The 17984-nt window shown below is 38.8% G+C and overlaps 1 protein-coding gene across 16 annotated transcripts in view; it reads left to right on the top strand.

Annotated features, from left to right (window-relative positions):
* Positions 1–17984, top strand: part of LOC105478848 (L3MBTL histone methyl-lysine binding protein 4) — a 448884-nt gene that overhangs the window by 224936 nt on the left and 205964 nt on the right. For all 16 annotated transcript variants that reach the window (XR_011617078.1, XR_011617077.1, XM_071085617.1 and 13 more), the window contains one exon: positions 15280–15394. Coding sequence is in view for 14 of the 16 variants with exons in the window: in XM_071085617.1 (XP_070941718.1) it covers positions 15280–15394 (115 nt within the window). In the remaining 2 variants the exon portion in view is untranslated. The remainder of the gene's footprint in view (positions 1–15279; positions 15395–17984) is intronic.

Raw genomic sequence — 17984 nt, 5'->3', positions numbered from 1 at the left:
CACAGCCCCCACGTCTGCCGGCCTCCCATGGCTTCCCTGCCTAGAGCACTTGGGAAGCTATCACTGGGCACACACCCTCAGTGCAGTTCTCTGCGTACCCTGCCTTCTTCAGATCTTCATCCACCAACTGGAAGGAAGGTGCCTTTGCTGGTTTATGATTTACTGCCACAACTTGCCTTTCTGCCCTTGGATTGCCTTCCACCTCCACCGGTGGCCTTGCCTCCTGTTTGCCTGAGAAACTAGAAGCTGCCTTGTGGTTCTCCTCCCTCCGGCTTTGCTGTGCTTACTGTGTCTTCCTTGCATCTGAGACAGCTGAGGCTTCTCATCTGCCAAACTCTTTCTCTTGTCCTCCCCATTTCTTCGGTCCCATCTTCAGTCTCTCGGCAGGGCTTCCGTTAGTGTAAGATCAAGTCTCCATGGCTCCATGCGTCCTTCCTGGGGGAGCTTCCTTGCTCTCTTCCTCATGGCCACCACAGTTATCAAAAGTGCCCTTTTTGGCCAGGCATGGTGGCTCACGCGTGTAATCCCAGCACTTTGGGAATCTGAGGCGGGCAGATCACCAGGTCAGGAGTTTGAGGCCAGCATGGTGAAACCCCATCTCTACTAAAATAGAAAAATTAGTTGGGTGTGGTGGTGCACACCTTTAATCCCAGCTACTCAGGAGGCTGAGGCAGGAGATTGACTTGAGCCTAGGAGACGGAGGTTGCAGTGAGCCGAGATTGCGCCACTGCACTCTAGCCAGTTGACAGAGCGAGACTCCATTTCCAAAATAGAATAGAATAGAATAGAATAGAATAGAATAGAATAGAATAGAATAGAATAAAATAATGAAATGAAATGAAATGAAAAAGCCCTTTTTGGTTTTCATTTCTGCTGCTTATTCACTCTTCCGGCTGAGTCAGCCCTGATCCGGGATCCTTGCGGTGGCTGCCTTGCTGAACTTGGCATAGTCATTTCTCGTGTGCCTATTTGACGACCTCAGCACAGTTGACCCCAGCCCCTGTTGAAATTGCCCTCCCTCAGCAACCCCTTTACCATTCGGTCTTGATTAGAGTTAGTTCTTTATTGCTTCTTATTGCTCTACTTTTTGACAGAATTCCTCAGGATTTCTTGTAGACTCATGTATCAGTCAGGGTCCTGCAGGAACCAACAGGCACCTCATACAGACTTTAATAGGGGCCTGTTCATGACGTTTGGGCAGGCTTGAGAGAGTGAGGGGTGGGACTGGGAGAACTCAGGAGAGCTGAGTACAGGAGCCAGCCACAAGCAGGAGCACCACCCTCCCCTCAGCCACTGCCAGCCTGCAGCCTGCAGCAAGGGAGGCTTGAGCATGCCTTCCCCAGCCTCCCTTTCCTCCTGTCTTCATGAGTCCTTTTGATACTTCTCATTGGCCAAACCCAAAAGCTATTGATGCCATCCATAAAGGGCTGTGTCCTTGGCACCGTGTGGATCTGGAGGGGAGAAAGGGGCATATTGGGTCCAGCACTGCGTATTTCCCAGTCGTGTCCTCACTCCCTTTCTTTGTCAGCATGTGTATGGCCCTGGCTCCGCCTTCCCTCTGTTTGTTTATGACTCCTAAATCTATGCCTTAGATTTTTCAAGCAAGATCCAGGAATGACTTTTAATTTGTCTGCTGGACATTTTGACCTGCATATCCTGTTAGCACTTGGAATTTAATAGGATTAAAATGGAATTCATTAAATTTCCCCTTCAACAACAAAATTAACCAAACCAAGCAAAAATCAAAACCCTGCTTCTTTTCCTGTAGTTCTCATCTGGCGATGACATAGCCATTAACTAGGTTGCCCAAGTTAAAGACTGGTTCAAAGTGCAAAAAATAATGCTGCAAGTTTTGTTTGGGAAACACTTGTCCCAAGACCCCCTCTTTCACATTTTTTTCCCTTAGCTGATTTCGGTGCTGTTTATCCTTGAGACTCTAAACATGGACTTGGTTTGCAACTTCTTCACTTTTACGTGGGGTTCTGACTATATGAGCTGTGAGTGGAGCTCTCGTTTCTCCCCTGGCCTCTTCCACATATGCACTCTTCTCTTCACCCGTTCCTCAATATAGCTGGGTCATAATTGTAGTTAGCTCAAAATCCTTGTTTACCCACCACATCTTAGTCATTATAACCAAGAGGAACATGTGCCTGTTTTTGTATTCTAAAAGAAGAAATCGCTTAAAAGAATCTCAGAAGCTTTCATGTTATAGAATGTCATATTTCTTGAAAACCAGTGTTGGTAATTGAAAAGATAGATAAGTCTGTAAAAGAAATGGCTAAATCAGCTGGTTTGGGTTAAACTTAAATAAATCCTTTAGACATATTTGTTTGATAGTGTTTACCTAATTTGAATGGACATATTTGGATTTATACATTCATTTACTCATTCATTTGTCCAGTGAGTGTTAAATGCTTCAACAAATATGCTCTGGATGTTATCTGGTATTGGAAACAAAAAATATAGAAAATACAGTATCTGTCCTCAAGTAATAGTCAATTTGCTGTGACAGATGTAAAATCAGAATCTAAATGATCAGAAGTGATCAGGAAATTATTTATATGGCCAATTTAGAAATTACTAATAAGATTGATGTTGTACTAATACATAAATTATCAGAATGGATAGAAAAAATATGTAACCTACCCATGGCTTTGAAAATTTTAGAAGTAGGTTGGGTGCGGTGGCTCAAGCCTGTAATCCCAGCCCTTTGGGAGGCCGAGACGGACAGATCATGAGGTCAGGAGATCGAGACCATCCTGGCTAACACGGTGAAACCCCGTCTCTACCAAAAACAAAAATACAAAAAACTAGCTGGGCGAGGTGGCGGGCGCCTGTAGTCCCAGCTACTCGGGAGGCTGAGGCAGGAGAATGGCGTAGACCCGGGAGGCGGAACTTGCAGTGAGCTGAGATCCTGCCACTGCACTCCAGCCTGGGAAACAGAGCAAGACTCCGTCTCAAAAAAAAAAAAAAAAAAAAAGAAAATTTTAGAAATAGTGCTCATGATGCATTCACAGAGATCATTTCATCTCTGTGTGTATATATTTCCATTGTGCTTATATTAGCCATGTGGATATTATGCAATTACATAAATTATTGTGCAGGCACTATATCATATTGTCTGTTGTGTTGTTCAAGGTTCCTTATATAAATATTTGCACAATAAATTTCTATTAGGGGAAATTTTGCAACATTAGACTAACGTGTATTTTTTTTAATGTTATGAGAATTGTATAATATTTCCCCTTTGCTATTGGCTTAGTGGGAATTGAATGTTTATAGCAATCTCATCCTTAGAGTACTTACAGTTATTGAATATCCTGGATTACATGGTTAGTCCTGGAGTACACCTACTGTAATTGTCTAATGATTAATAGTGTTCCCTTTTACTCTAAAAAATATACCATTTAGACAATAAATTATGTACTCTCTCTGTATAACCAACTTTTCTTAGTTTGACATTCTTCATGTCTTACTATTCTTATTTAGAAATCCTATCTCTTCTTTTATTATAAACAGTGTAAATCCTTTTTCATGTGATTTAATAGAAAAACTGTGATGATTTGCTGTAGGATCCAAGGTGGAAATTCAGAATCTCAGGACAAATCAAGAGTGCATATTGAAACAATGTCCCCTGAAAAGGCCTTTGTCCTGAGGAGAAGATGGAGGGTAGAGGCCTGGTGAACAGTCACAAAGGCGATGACCTTTACATCAGCAGTGGAGGCGCAGCATCTGCCACGGTGGTCCAGTTCACCGCCTCAGTGCTTCAGACTGTCTACGCTTTAAGGCAGAGATTATGGAAATATTTATGTTAGTTACAGCCATAAACTGATTTGGAGATCATTTATCTTTACACTGGTTATGAAGGAGGTTTTTCTTGCAAAGATGTCACCCACAGACATGTAGTCACAGAGCCCCAAGTAGGGCTGGTATGCCTAACTCTGATGAAATATTTAAAGATTTTCTTAACAAAAATTAAAACCCTGGGGATTCTATTAGAAATTTGGCATTTTTATTTCTTGTGGGAATCTTATCTGAAAAACACATCTTATGGGAAAAACTAATTCTATTTCTTATAACTGTAACCATAGAAATAGAAAAATGGAAATTTATGTAGATATACTTATCACAAATGGAAACCTTTAGAGTTGAGTGGTTCTCTGCATCAGGCCTTCAACCAGATTTCTCTTGGGTTCATTGCCTTATAAAATTAAGAATGGTTTATGACTATTTAAATAAGTTATTTTCAGTGGCATTAGATAGAACTATGGGTTTAATGGCAAAGTCAGTTGATAACCCTAAAAAAGCATTTGTAAAGATTTTATCTAAAGGACTCCCTATTCAATAAATGGTGCTGGGATAACTGGCTAGCCATATGCAGAAGATTGAAACTAGACCCCTTCCTTACACCATGTACAAAAATAAACTCAAGATGGATTAAAAACTTAAATGTGAAATCTAAAACTACAAAAGTCCTGGAAGACAACCTAGGAAATACTATTCTGTATATAGAACCTGGCAAAGATTTCATGGTGAAGACACCAAAAGCAATTGCAACAAAAATAAAAATTGACAAATGGGACCTAATTAGACTAAAGGGCTTCTGCACTGCAAAATAAACTATTAACAGAGTAAACAGACACCCTACAGAATGGGAGAAAATATTTGCAAACTATGCACCAACAAAGGTGATATCCAGAAACACATCAACAAGCAAACAATCAAACAACCCCATTAAAAAGTGGGCAAAGGATTTCAAACAAATCAGTAAGTAAGCAACAAACAACCCCATTAAAAAGCGGGCACAGGATATGAACAGACAGTTTTCAAAAAGAGACACACATGCAGTCAACATGCATATGAAAAATGCTCAACATCATTAATCATTAGAGAAATGCAAATCAAAAGCACAATGAGAGACCATCTCACACCAATCAGAATGGCTATCATTAGAAAGTCAAAAGATAACAGATACTGGCGAGATTGTGGAGAAAAGTGAATGCTTATACACTGCTGGTGTGGGAATGTAAATTAGTTCAGTTATTGTATAAAGCAGTGTAGGGATTTCTCAAAGAACTCTAAGCAGAATTGCCATTCAACCCAGCAGTCCCATTATTGAGTGTATACCCAGGGGAATATAAATTGTTCTACCATAAAGACACATGCAAGTGCATGTTCATCGTGGCACTACCTACAGTAGCAAAGTCATAGAATCAACCCAAATGCCTATCAGTGGTAGACTGGATAAAGAAAATGTAGTACATATACACAATGGAATACTAGACAGCCATAAAAAAGGAGATCATGTCCTTTACAGCAACAGAAATGGAGCTGGAGACTATTATCCTAAGTGAACTAATGTAGAAACAGAAAACCAAATATCACATGTTCTCATTTATAAGTGAAAGCTAAACATTGAGTCTGTGTGGATATAAAGAGGAGAACAAGAGACACTGGGGCCTACTTGAAGGTGCAGGGTGAGCGGAGGGAGAGCACTGAAAAACTACCTACCATGGCCGGACTTGGTGGCTCACACCTGTAATCCCAGCACTTTGGGAGGCCAAGGTGGGCGGATCACTTGAGGTTAGGAGTTCGAGCCCAGGCTGGCCAACATGTTGAAACACCTTCTCTACTAAAATTACAAAGAAAAATTAGCTGGGCATGGTGGCACACACCTGTAATCCCAGCTACACAGGAGACTGAGGCAAGAGAATTGCTTGAACCCAAGAAACAGAGGTTGCAGGGAGCTGAGACAGTGCCACTGCACTCCAGCCTGGGTGACAGAGTGAGACTCTGTCTCAAAAAAACAAAAATAAAAAAAAGAAAAACTACCTGTCAGGTGCCATGCCTATTACCTGGGTGGCAAAATAGTCTGTATACCAAACCCCTGTGACACGTAATTTACCTGTATAAAAAAAAAACCCTGCATTTGTACCCTTGAACCTAATATAAAATTTTTTAAAAAGAATGAAAAATTCAAAAAAATTTTTTTCCTCACCTCAAACAGAAAATCTGCACCCCAAAATCAGTAAATCCATATTCCTACCTCCCTGCAGATCCTATTAACCTCTACTTTTGGTCCCTATGAATTTGCCTATTCTAGATATAAGTAGATATTTGTCCTTTTGTGCCTGGCTTACTTTGCTTATCATGATGTTTTTAAGGTTCATCTGTGTTGTAACATGTCAGAACGTCATTCCTTTTCGTGGCTGAATAATATTCCATTGCGTGTGCATACCACATACTCGTTCATCAGTTGACGAACATTTGGATTGTTTCCACTTTTTGGCCATTGTGAATGCTGTTGCCATGAACGTTGGCATACAAGCATGAAAAAACACCAAATAATCTAGGGTTTGTGGTTAAAAAATACAGATTTTGACCTTCATTCTTGACCCCCACTGAATTAGATCTTGGTTGGAAGAGAAGATAGTTCATATTTTGCTTACTAAATTTTGAAAAACACTGCTTTAAGAAACCTGGTGAATTTGGGCAGTGGCCTTACAAATAAAAATAGCTTTAGAATAGCTATGGTGCAAACTACTACTTTTCTAACTTAGTGATTAAAAGTTTTTCTATGATATTTGTTATGGGAAAGGATTAAATGGAAGATGGAAGCAACTGTATTTGTGGAAGAGCAGATGAATTTGAGGGAGGTTAGCAGGGACAAGGAGTTGGGTTAATTGACCACAAGTGAGTGTGGAAGCAGTGGTAAGGAACAAACCTAGGGGCGGCTGATTCCAAAACCACAGAACAGCACTTCAGACATGTGGCCTGGGGGACAGGGAGGGTTTGGGAGTCACAGTCATTTGGAAATTGTTGGCATATTTCATAATCCCTGCATATCTCAGTAGCTTTATATGTAAAATGGGGATAATAACGTGAAAGTAAGATGTTTTGAAGGTGTATATATATTTTTCCTTTCCTTCATGCTCTCTCTTCCATTACCCTTGTCTGCAAGCAGATGGGCTGAATGTGGAGTTAATGTTTACTGTGGAAAAGTATGGGTAGCTCTGGACTATATCCCTCATTTAGCCATTGTTATATTGTTTTCCGTATTTATTTTCTTGCATGGTTCTCTAGTAAACTGTTCTCAGGTTAAGTCTGCTTTTGCCATTGACTGGCTTATGATCTTGGCAAACCTCTTAACGTCTGTGAGGCCCCTATTAATCACCTATTAAAGTAACACCTGTGAACATTTAATGAGGAGATATATAGGGCTGCACCCAGTGCCTCATGCCTGTAATCCCAGCTCTTTGGGAGGCTGAAGCAGGAGGATCACTTGAGAACAGGGGTTTGGGACCAACCTGAGCAACATAGCAAGACCTTGAATCTACAAAAAAACAAAATAAAATAATTGACCAGGTGTGGTGGCATGCACCTGCAGTTCCAGCTATTCGGGAGGCAGGAGGATCACTTGAGCCCAGGAGTTTGAGGCTGCAGTGAGCTGTGGCTATGGCGTGTATGTGTGTGTGTGGACACACACACACATTACAACTATGCCTGGAATACATAAGCACACAATAAAAGTGTGTCCCCTGCCATACCCAACACTCTTGCTCTTGGTTTATGAGAGTATTCGGTAAAGGCACGGTGCAAGCATTTTTGTACCACAGTAAGGCAAATGTCTTGCCTCAGTACTATCCCTGAACTCTCCTTTGCCATCCCTCAACAGAGCCCAGAGCCTGGCATCACAGGAAGTAAGATGAACTATAATCTTATTAGCACCAATAGTTATGAGCAATAGGTATCAGGATAACATATTAAAACCCAGTTCTCCTTTCTAGAATGAAATTTAAGCCTAGTTAACTCAAAATGTATTAAATTAAAGCTAGAAGGGTTCAGGCACAATAGAGGCTGTTTCTGAAGAAGTTAACATCATATCTGCGCTTATAATTTGTTTGCCGTAAGCATGTAAAATAGATTTGAGGACTCTGACAGTAAAATAAACATATCCAATAAGCCTGTTAAAGTGGAAATTAAAAATTTAAAAACAATGTAGCAAAATAAAACAATGTAATAGTCACTTAGGCTAATAAAACTATTGTGACTGAGCATTAAATTTAGCCCCGGTGTTCCTAAGTATTGTAATAACTGCCTCGTCTTCCAGTTGCCCAAAAGAACAATGAGAAGATGTGATTACTGTCTTGCATCTTATTCAGATGATGGGCTTTGAGCCTTTAAAATCTGTGAGACACAGGGCTAGGTGCCATGGGAGCAGCGAAGATGACTGAGGTGTTGGGGTACATTTAAGGGGCTCGGGGCAAGTCCTGCTGTGGGCATTGGGAAGTAAAGATAAGGAAAAACAGGGACTGTGTTGGTGCAGACAGTTGGAAGTGTGGGATTTATGCCAAGGAGTTTTTCCTTGTTTTTTTTTTTTTTAATATGCTGATCTAATTTTTAAATTTCCAAGTTATTTCTTACCACTCTTTAATAGCTAATGTGTAATGTTAATGCCATTAGGAAACGTTACTGTCTGTTTAAGGATAAGAACTTGAGACAGTGGTTGATTCAGTGATCTGACCTTTGTCTTCTGGTTTATCAAAGCTTGAGAAAAAAGGATCTACATGTTTATTTTATGCAAACCCAGATATGTGAAAAATCATAAATGTATGAAATACAATGCTGGAGATGATTTGGTTTTCAAAATGAGGCTTTGCTTTACAAAAGGACTCTTGGTAAATAGACTTAAAATGCCCGTCTCCTCTATTAACTTGACCATCTGGTTAGAATTTTTTAAAATGGATTTTTATTCCACAGATCCAAAGATATGATCCAAAGATATGAAAATATCTTTCATAAAGATGTATTCTACATAGGCACAGATTTTGATTATAAATTTGGAGTTTAGACAGCCCTTGCTGGGGAGGGGAGAATCACATCATTGGATTGGGGGGCTATTTTTAATTCCCATGGTTTCTTTGTGAGCAATTATGTACAACCCTGGAAATGACAGTTTAATATTTATTAATGAACGTAAGAGGAAAATGTTGAATAGAGTACATAAAACTATTGTGCCTGCTGTCAAAAAAAATTGAAAAAGATTTTTTTTTTTTTTTACTTCTTCAGTTGAGACCTAATTCTGCAGTCTGATTCCCAGGTCCACCAAAATAGTTAAAACAGAAAGGCCTAACTCCTTGAAGCAGGACCTTGCTGGGGTGTTTGGCCTGCCCGTCCTGTTTGTGCTTTGACACGACTTCCTTGCTTTTGAAACATAAAAAAATTGCACCCCAGACTTAAAAGGGGAAGGGCATTGACATTAGTTGAAGTTTGGGAAATTTATTTCTTCTTCGCTCCATTATATGGACTTACACAAACTTCTTCCTATTGGTAATTCCAGAGCAGGAAGCATCATTCCAAAAAGGAACACCAGTGTTGCCTCTTCACGCCTCGAATATTCAGTGGTCTGGTACTGACAGTCCTAGGGTGCCTGGCTATGTCTTGAGTGCTGCAACATCGCCATCAGTAGAAGATAGTAGGAGACAGAGCAGCCACATGTGACAGCAGCTGAATGTAGAAACGTTTTAAATAAAGTAACTATATTGAGATGTAATTTGCAAATGATAAGATGTACAGATTTTATGCACGCATTTTGATGAGTGTTGAAAAATGTATAATATATCCTGCATAGCCACCATCCCAGTCGAGATGTAGAACACTTCCAACAACACAGACGCTTCCTTTGTGCTCCTTCTCAGCCAGTCCTGCTCCCACCCTTCTCCCAGATAACCATGGACCTGTTTTCTGTTGCCCGTTGTCAGATTTCATATCAGTGGGGTCATACAGCATGCATTATTGTGTCTGCCTCCTTGCTCAACATGAAGTCTGCTGTTCCCATGTTCATGCATGTGTAAACAGTTTATCCCTTTTTATTGCTGAACTAGTATTCATTTTATGGACACTGCACACTTGTTTGTGAATGAATGTTCACCTGTTGGGCATTTGGGTTGTTTTCAGGTTTGGGCTATTATGAATAAAACTGCAAGGGACATTTGTTTACACAACTTTATATTTTCATCACTTTTGTTGGAATTACTAGGAGTCACAGGGTAGGTAGGCACATGGCTTAAGCTTCTTTAAAAAGTAGCATAACATTATTGAAAGTGGTTGTGCAATTTTACACCCCTGCTGACATTAGCATGAACGTTTCAGGAGCTCCACAGCCTCAGCAATAACTGACGCTGGGAAATTTTGTCTGTCATTTAAATCACTCGAGTGGGTATGCAGTAGTATTTCATTTTGGTTTCTCTGGTGAAGAGTGATATTGAGATTTTAAAAGTTTGTTTATTGATCGTTCATGAGTTTTTTTTCAAAATGTTCATTCAGTCTTTTGCCCATTTTTTACATTGAATTTTCTGTCAAGTCTCTTGTCAGATAAATGTATTGCAAATGCCTGTGGCTCACTTCTTATTTTTCTTGGTGATTTTGAAAAACAAAAGTTTTTGATTCAGGTTAAAAAATGAATTTATTAATGTATTATTGTAGGGGTAGTGCCTTCTGTGTGCTAATAAATCCTTGAATATATCAGTGTCATGAAGACTTTATCTTTTCTTCTTGGGTTTTACAGTTTCAGCTTTTATATTTTGCTTATGTATCATTTCAAATTCTTGTGTATGTGTGATGTGAGGTAGAAGTCAGCTGGCTCAGTTTTCTTCACATGTTGATGTTCATGCATTCTAGTGCCATTTGTTGAAAAGACTGTCCTTTCCTCATTCAACACTCTTGTAATGTTTTTGAAAATCGATTGACTGCATATATGTGGATCAATTTATACACAGTATTTCGTTCTATTAATATATGTGTCTATCCTAAGCCAGTACAACACTGTCCTAATAACTATGCCTTTGTAGTAATTCTAAAAATCAGATAGTATCAGTTCCCCAACTTTGTTAATTTTTTGTACAAAATTGTTTTGGATAAGCTAGATCATTTTTCATTCCTTTATAATGTTAGAATCTGCTTGTCAAATGATACAAAACAAAAGGCCTATCTTTTTGAGTGGGATTATATTGAATTTATGGAACAATCTGGGAAGAGATGATGTATCAATAATGATATTGAGTCTTCCAGCCTGTGGGCATGATAGTTCTCTTCACTTATGTGGGATCATCTTTTAATTTATCTTAGGAATGTTTTCTAGCTTTCAATGTATAGATCTTGCACATTTTCTTATTTTCTCAGATGTTTTGCTGAGTTCTTCATTTTTAATGCTATTCTAAAGGAAATTTTAAAAAAATTAATATTTTTAAAATTTTTTGTTGCCAGTGTATATTAATACAATTGATTGTTTTATGTTGACTTATTTTGCATGTTTCATGCCTTTTATTAATATTTCTTTCTCTTGCCTGATTGCACTACATTACGATGTTGACTAGAAACAGTAAGAATGAATGTACTTGCCTTATTCTTGATTTTGGGGATGAAGCATTCAATAAAGTATTACTTAGTATGATGTTACCTCTAAGTGTTTCATAGATGCCTTTTATCAGACTGAGGGAGTTCCCTTCTATTTCTAGTTTGTTGAAGTATTTATCATTGTGTATTGAACTTTGTCAAATACTTTTTCTGTATCTATTGAGATGACCACATTACTTTTGTTCTTATTCTGTGGTGTATTGAATTAATTGATTACAGTTAGAATGCGGAACTAGCCTTGCATATTTCCCCGCATATTTGCTATTGCTAGTGCTCTTCACGTAGGTCGTAGTTTCCATCTGGCATCACTTAGCATCAACCTGAAATACTCCCTGTAATATTTCTTACAGTATACATCTATAAGTGCGTATTCTCCTTTTATCTGAAAATTTCTCTGTTTTAGTCTTTTTTGAAGGGTATTTTTGTAGGAATTGAAATTCTGTGTTGACAGCTTTTTATGTTTCCTGTTAGTGTTTTAAGGATATCATTTTATTATCTTCCTGCCTGCGCCGTTTCTGGTGAGAAGGTGGCACACTTTCCCATCGCGGCTCTGCTCTCTCTAATGTGTTGCATTGTCTCCGGTTGCTTTCAGGGTTTCCCTTTAGCTTTCATTTTCAGTGGTCTGTGATTTGCCTAGTTTTGATTTCCTTTGTGTTTATTGTGCTCAGGTTTTGTCACTCTTAAGCTTGCAAATTGGTATTTTTGGCCAAATTGGGAGTTTTTTTGTTTTAACCATTATCCTTTCTGCATTGGTTTTGTTTGACCACTATTCCTGCTCCATTGTCTGTGTCCTCTCCTTCCGGAATCCAAATATGCGTGTGTTAGATGAGTTGATATTATCAGGCTCTATTTATTATTTAAATCTCATATCATCTTTGTTTTGTTTGTTTGTTTGTTCGTTTGTTTTTTGAGACAGAATCTCGCTCTGTCGCCCAGGCTGGAGTGCAGTGGCACAATTTTGGCTCACTGCAAACTCCGCTTCCCGGGTTCAAGCCATCCTTGTGCCTTGGCCTCCCAAGTAGCTGGGACTACAGGCATGCATCACCACACCAGTTAATTTTTGCATTTTTAGTAGAGATGGGGCTTCACCATGTTGACCAGGCTAGTCTCAACCTGCTGGCTCTAAGTGATCTGCCTGCCTCGGCCTCCCAAAGTGCTGGGATTTTAGGTGTGCGTCATCACACCAGAATATCATCTGTTCTTTAGGTTAATAACTTCTATGAATCTGTTTTTATATTTTATATTCACTCGTCTGTTTTTCTGCCATCTCCAATCTGCTAGTATTGCCATCCAGCAATAATATTGTCATACAGCAATAATAATGTCATCCAGCAATATTTAAGATATTTTGCTATTCACTTCTAGAATTTCTATGTGCTTTTCTTTTATAGTTTCCATTTCTCTCTTGAAATTCTCTATTCACTAATTTAGACCATTTCAATTAAGTTTTTGAACATATTTTCATAACTACTTTGCATTCCTTTTCTGCTAATTACAACATCTGGGTCATCTTAAGATCTATTTCTGTTGACTACTTCTTTACAAATTGAGTATGGCTCACAATCATCTGCTTATTTACATGTTTAGTAAACTTCTGTACGTTATACATACAAAATGATACAGTATATAGTGGGAGTGTTTGCTATTTTTGTTTTTGTTTCTTTTGTTTTAAAGAATAGAGTTCATTCTGTCAGGAAATTTATTACTGGTAATTCTTCATCTGGCAAAGGCTTGATTTTACCCCTTTTTTAGGGTTGTTCACGAGTAATGCTTTATCTGGGGCATCTTTCTTTCCCAAAAAATGTGAACTTTGTGGTGTCTCAGTGAAATTGTCAAAGTGTTATTGAGATTTCTCCATTTTAGTCTCTCCCCTCTCCCCGAAACGTATGACCTCTAGTATCTTTGTTTCATTCTCAGCCTCATATCAGGTACTCTCTGCTTGGCTTCAGAAAGTCTCACCTGTTGCATGGGAAGTCCAGCCCTTGGTCAAGGTCTTGCGAATAACCTCCCATGGACTTTTAGGTCCTCCTCTTTATTGAGACAGGGTCTTGCTGTGTTGCCCAGGCTGTGGTGCAATGGCATGATCATGGTTCACTGCAGCCCCGACCTCCCCAGGCTGAGGTGATTCTTCTACTTCAGCCTCCTGAGTAGCTGGGACCACAGGTGCACACCACCACACTTGGCTAGTTTTTGATTTTTTTGTAGAGATGAGGTTTCACTATGTTGTCCAGGCTGGTCTGGAACACCTGGGCTCAAGCGATCCTCCGTCCTTGGCCTCCCAAAGTGCTGGGATGACAGGTATGAGCTACTGCACCCGGCCTTTGGTTCTCCCTTTTTTGTAGTTCTGTCTTCTCCAATATTTTGTCCTTTAACTTCCAGCTGCATCATCCGCTCTGATCTGCAATCTGTGTCTTTCTGACTGCATAACTGCTTTCTCTATGTTTCTCCTCTTTGTGCTGCAATCAGGAAATTGTCTCCAGGCTGATATTAAGGGCTCATCTGGGATGTTTTCCTTTACTTAGGGTTTGTGTTTCTGTGCTGTCTATTGTCCAACATCAGAAAATAGTCACTGCATATGTCCAGTTTTATGGTTATTACTGTGAAAGGGCACTCTGTCATTGTCAGGAACCCAAGTTCGGTAGAAATATACTTTTGAAAGTTATTACTGTAATCTCTGGTTCTCAAACTTTAGCATATAACAGATTCATGTAGAAAACTTGTTAACACACAGTGTTAGGCTCTACCTTTAGAGTTTCTGATTCAGTAGGATTGAGGTGGAGCCCAAGAATTTGCATTTTTAACAAGTGTCCAGGTGATGCTGATAGTCTGAGAATCACACTGTGAAAACCACTTGCTTAGAAAGATGACTTGAGAAAAAATATTGGGAGTTTGTTTGGAACTGAAAATATAGAATTTTGCTTTTTTGGTCTTATGTTCTGCATAATGGATTTATATTTCAGGTTGGCTTATTATAGCACTAGGCGTCTTGCTCTTTTTATTCAAATATGATTTTCAAAAACTTAAATGGGCTTCTTTGCATTGGAAAGGATATAGCTTTTTTAAAAAGAAATAATTATTTTTATTTTAAGACATAAGTATTTGATTTTTTGTTTCAGAGACTGGGATTTATTTAATTATTCTTATATGTGTGCATGGTATGTCTGTGTGTGTTTTATAGATAAGATGCATGATAAATTATCCTTGCAATAATTAGCTTGTTTGAGCCTATGCCAGTAGGATGGCTGGACCTGGGCCCTATCTCTTGTTCGAAAGTTTCTTGATAGCTTACCCTTGGTCTTTAAATAACTCTTATGGTAGCTAATAAAATCTATCTACCCCCTAGCATATTTTGTCTACTGTTTTTGCCTCCATTGTTACAATGGGCCCATCTCTCATTTGTGAGGTTTTAGGGATTGATTGTTTATACTCTAATCTGTGCATTTCCCATCAGTATAGCGCTTGTACTAATGTCAAGTTGGTGATGTTTAATGTTGATGATGCTGACATGGTTCTTGAAGTGGTTAATGGGACAGTTACTCAGGACAAAGAGTTTTCCCTCAACAGCATTCCAGTATTTGTCTTAGTTGAGAAAATGGATTGGGCTTACCTCTTCAAATTCTGATCAATCCCTGACAATCTTTTTCTTTACCAACCTCTTTAATTTCTTTGGAAATTTGGTACAATCGCCTTTGTTGGCTGGATTAGAAGGCTGTAGAATGGCACATTTTAAATATTATTTCAACTGCAAGGTGTGATTAATAAAATTTCAATCTCAGCTTCAGATACCTGTATTCAAATATTTCGATACAGGAATAGTGAAATACTAATTACTAAATATTAATCATTTGAAACTCATTTTAACAGGTTCATTTTGATGGTTGGGACCATAAGTATGACTACTGGGTGGAGGCAGACAGCCCTGACATCCACCCGATCGGATGGTGTGATGTCACAGGGCATCCACTGGAAGTGCCACAGCGTGAGTACTTTGCTCTTTGTCATTGCCCTTTAAATCCTTAGCCTGATTTCCAGCCATACTGTTGCTTATTCATGCCATTATAGACATCTGAGAGCTAAATATCACATAGGCAAATTAATCATCACTACAGCTACACTGAAAGCCAATTATTTACAATTAAGCCTCAAAGGGCATGTGTTATATTAATGAAAAGTGATAATCATTAAAAAATTATTTTGATAGTGTTTTCCAAAGGAATCTTTATTTTCTACATTTGAGTTTGGAAAACTGAGCTAGCATATCTAAATCCATCTAATTTTGGTCATCGGTTTTAACAAGTTCATCTTTTTTTTTTAAACATCTGATCTTTATTTTATAGAACAGACTATACAAAGTCTTTTGGAAAATTAAAATATTTTAACTTCAACAATTTTCAGGGTTTTTTTTACTTATAAAAAAATTTAAAAGCCTCTGCTTTACTCACATCTTTATCATTTCTGACTTTCTAGCTACTTAAAGTTAAGGAGGAAATTAACCACTCTAAATTTTAATGAGCCTCAACCCAAAATACCTTATTTTTTTGTCTGAAGGAGTCCTCTGATCTGATTAGGCTGACATGACTAATAACCAGTTCCAGACACAAGTGCAAGTGTTCTCCATTCTCATGTTTGTTTTGTTCCCTCACTGCTTCTCTTTCCTTCCCGTTGGTTTCTTAGGATTAAGCTAGAATGCTTTTCTATTAATGAGGATATCTTACACACAGCCAGCCTAATGATGCTTGAACCTTAGGCCTCAAAGGACTTTTTGTAAAAATGAGAAGAATCCCTGACTAAATAATTGGACAAAGAGTTCTACATTGTGCTAGATTCTTCAAAAACTACCAAATCAAAGAGATGAAGGCCCTTCTGGAGCTGACAATGTATTGGCACAGATAGGACCAGTACCCCAAGACTGTAGAATGAAGGGGACCATGGTCAGCACCATGTGGGGGACTCCAAGTAGGGAAGGGCGCCAGCATTTGTACTTTGTGGTTTCCTTCGGTCTTGCTTTTTATCCTCCCTGGTTTTACACCCCAGCATGTCACGGAGATGGTTCTCACTTTATGTGAACCCCCAGTACACCCCTGTACATCCATCCCTCAGCCAGTAACTCACTCATGTGTGAACGATCTCCTCTGGGGTAGGCATGGACCAGCATTGCAGGTACAGGGACAGCTCTCTTCACTCCACTCCAAGCATTGTCTGCTCCTTTGTCACTCTACCCAGCTGGATTTTCTACCTGAATGTCTCAGAAGCATCCCAGAGTCTATGCATCAAACCCAACCTCCATCCCAAGCCAAAAACTTGCTCTTTCTACTGTAGTTTCTGTTTGCTTCCAAAGTTGCCATTCCAGACTCTGCTCCCTCTTGGCCCCTTCCTCAATCCACACATATAAACAGTCACCAGGTGTCCTGCTGGTTCTCTTTCTTAATTCTCCAGAATCTATCTTTGACCCCCAATGCTTTGACCCCAATGCATCTTCTCGATGCTATTGCATTATTTTGAGGTGTCATCATAGTTACAGATGCTTCTCAGAATGTGGCCTGTAGTCTGCTAGTGAGTTGCACAGGTTCTCCTGATGAACCTAGGATAAATCTAAAAATAGAGGTTCTAGAGCAGTATAAACTAGTGCTTAAAAATGAGAAAAGTGGAGTCAGAATGCTGAGCTTTGAATCTCAGTTTAAAGCTTGCTTAGTGTGTGCCTCTCTATACCTCAGTTTCCTCATCTATAAAATAAAGATAATATTAATATCTACCTCATGAATTTATAATTATTAAATGAAATAAATGAATGGATAGAATTCAAAAACTGCCTACTCCATAGTATGTGTTCAATTAATACTAACTTCTCCCAGGAAATAATGTGGCATTCTCTAGATTTTCATTCTTATGTAAGTTATTAAGTGGGAGTTACTAAGAGTTCCAGATTTGAAATTGAGCAAAAATTAATGTAATTAGGGTTTTCCAAATACTTTAATTCAATTTTTCTTAAGAGGTTTGACTTCCATGTGTTGTTGGCAGTATTACAAGATGAGTATTTTGTGTATTCACAGGCAGGTAATTAGATTTGCTAGAATTTGGGGGAAAGATAACTTGTAATTGATTGTCTTTGGTTGGTTGTGATTTTCTGTTTTCGCTGTGTTTGACTTTCTTGTTATAAACTTGTTTGTTTAATCAAGATTAATATAGCTTGTTATAGGTTGTTTGCTTAATCTTATGGTTTTAATTATTTATATCTGCACCATAATTATTTATGTTTTATTGATTTTGAAATGCCTATACTTTAAGACGTGCTTGTGATCTGGTTCAATATGTGTCATCCCTGCCCCTATTGTGAAAGCAAAAATACACACACACACACACACACACACATACACGCACACCCATAGACAAACACACCCCTACTCCAAAACCGATTCTGTTACTTATTTATTTATCATTGAACTCTTTTTCCCCTGGGAAGGAGAAACAAATGGTTGCTCTAGGCACTCTAACAAAACAGCATTTGAGGGCCTGTCATTGACTGTTGCAGTGGCGTTATGATTGTCTTTTCTCTCTTCTTTCCTGGGATA

The sequence above is a fragment of the Macaca nemestrina genome, chromosome 19 (assembly GCF_043159975.1).
Source record: "Macaca nemestrina isolate mMacNem1 chromosome 19, mMacNem.hap1, whole genome shotgun sequence".
In the NCBI taxonomy this organism is placed as follows: Eukaryota; Metazoa; Chordata; class Mammalia; order Primates; family Cercopithecidae; genus Macaca; species Macaca nemestrina.
The sequence above is the reverse complement of the archived record's forward strand: the minus strand, read 5'-3'. Positions and strand labels throughout refer to the sequence as shown.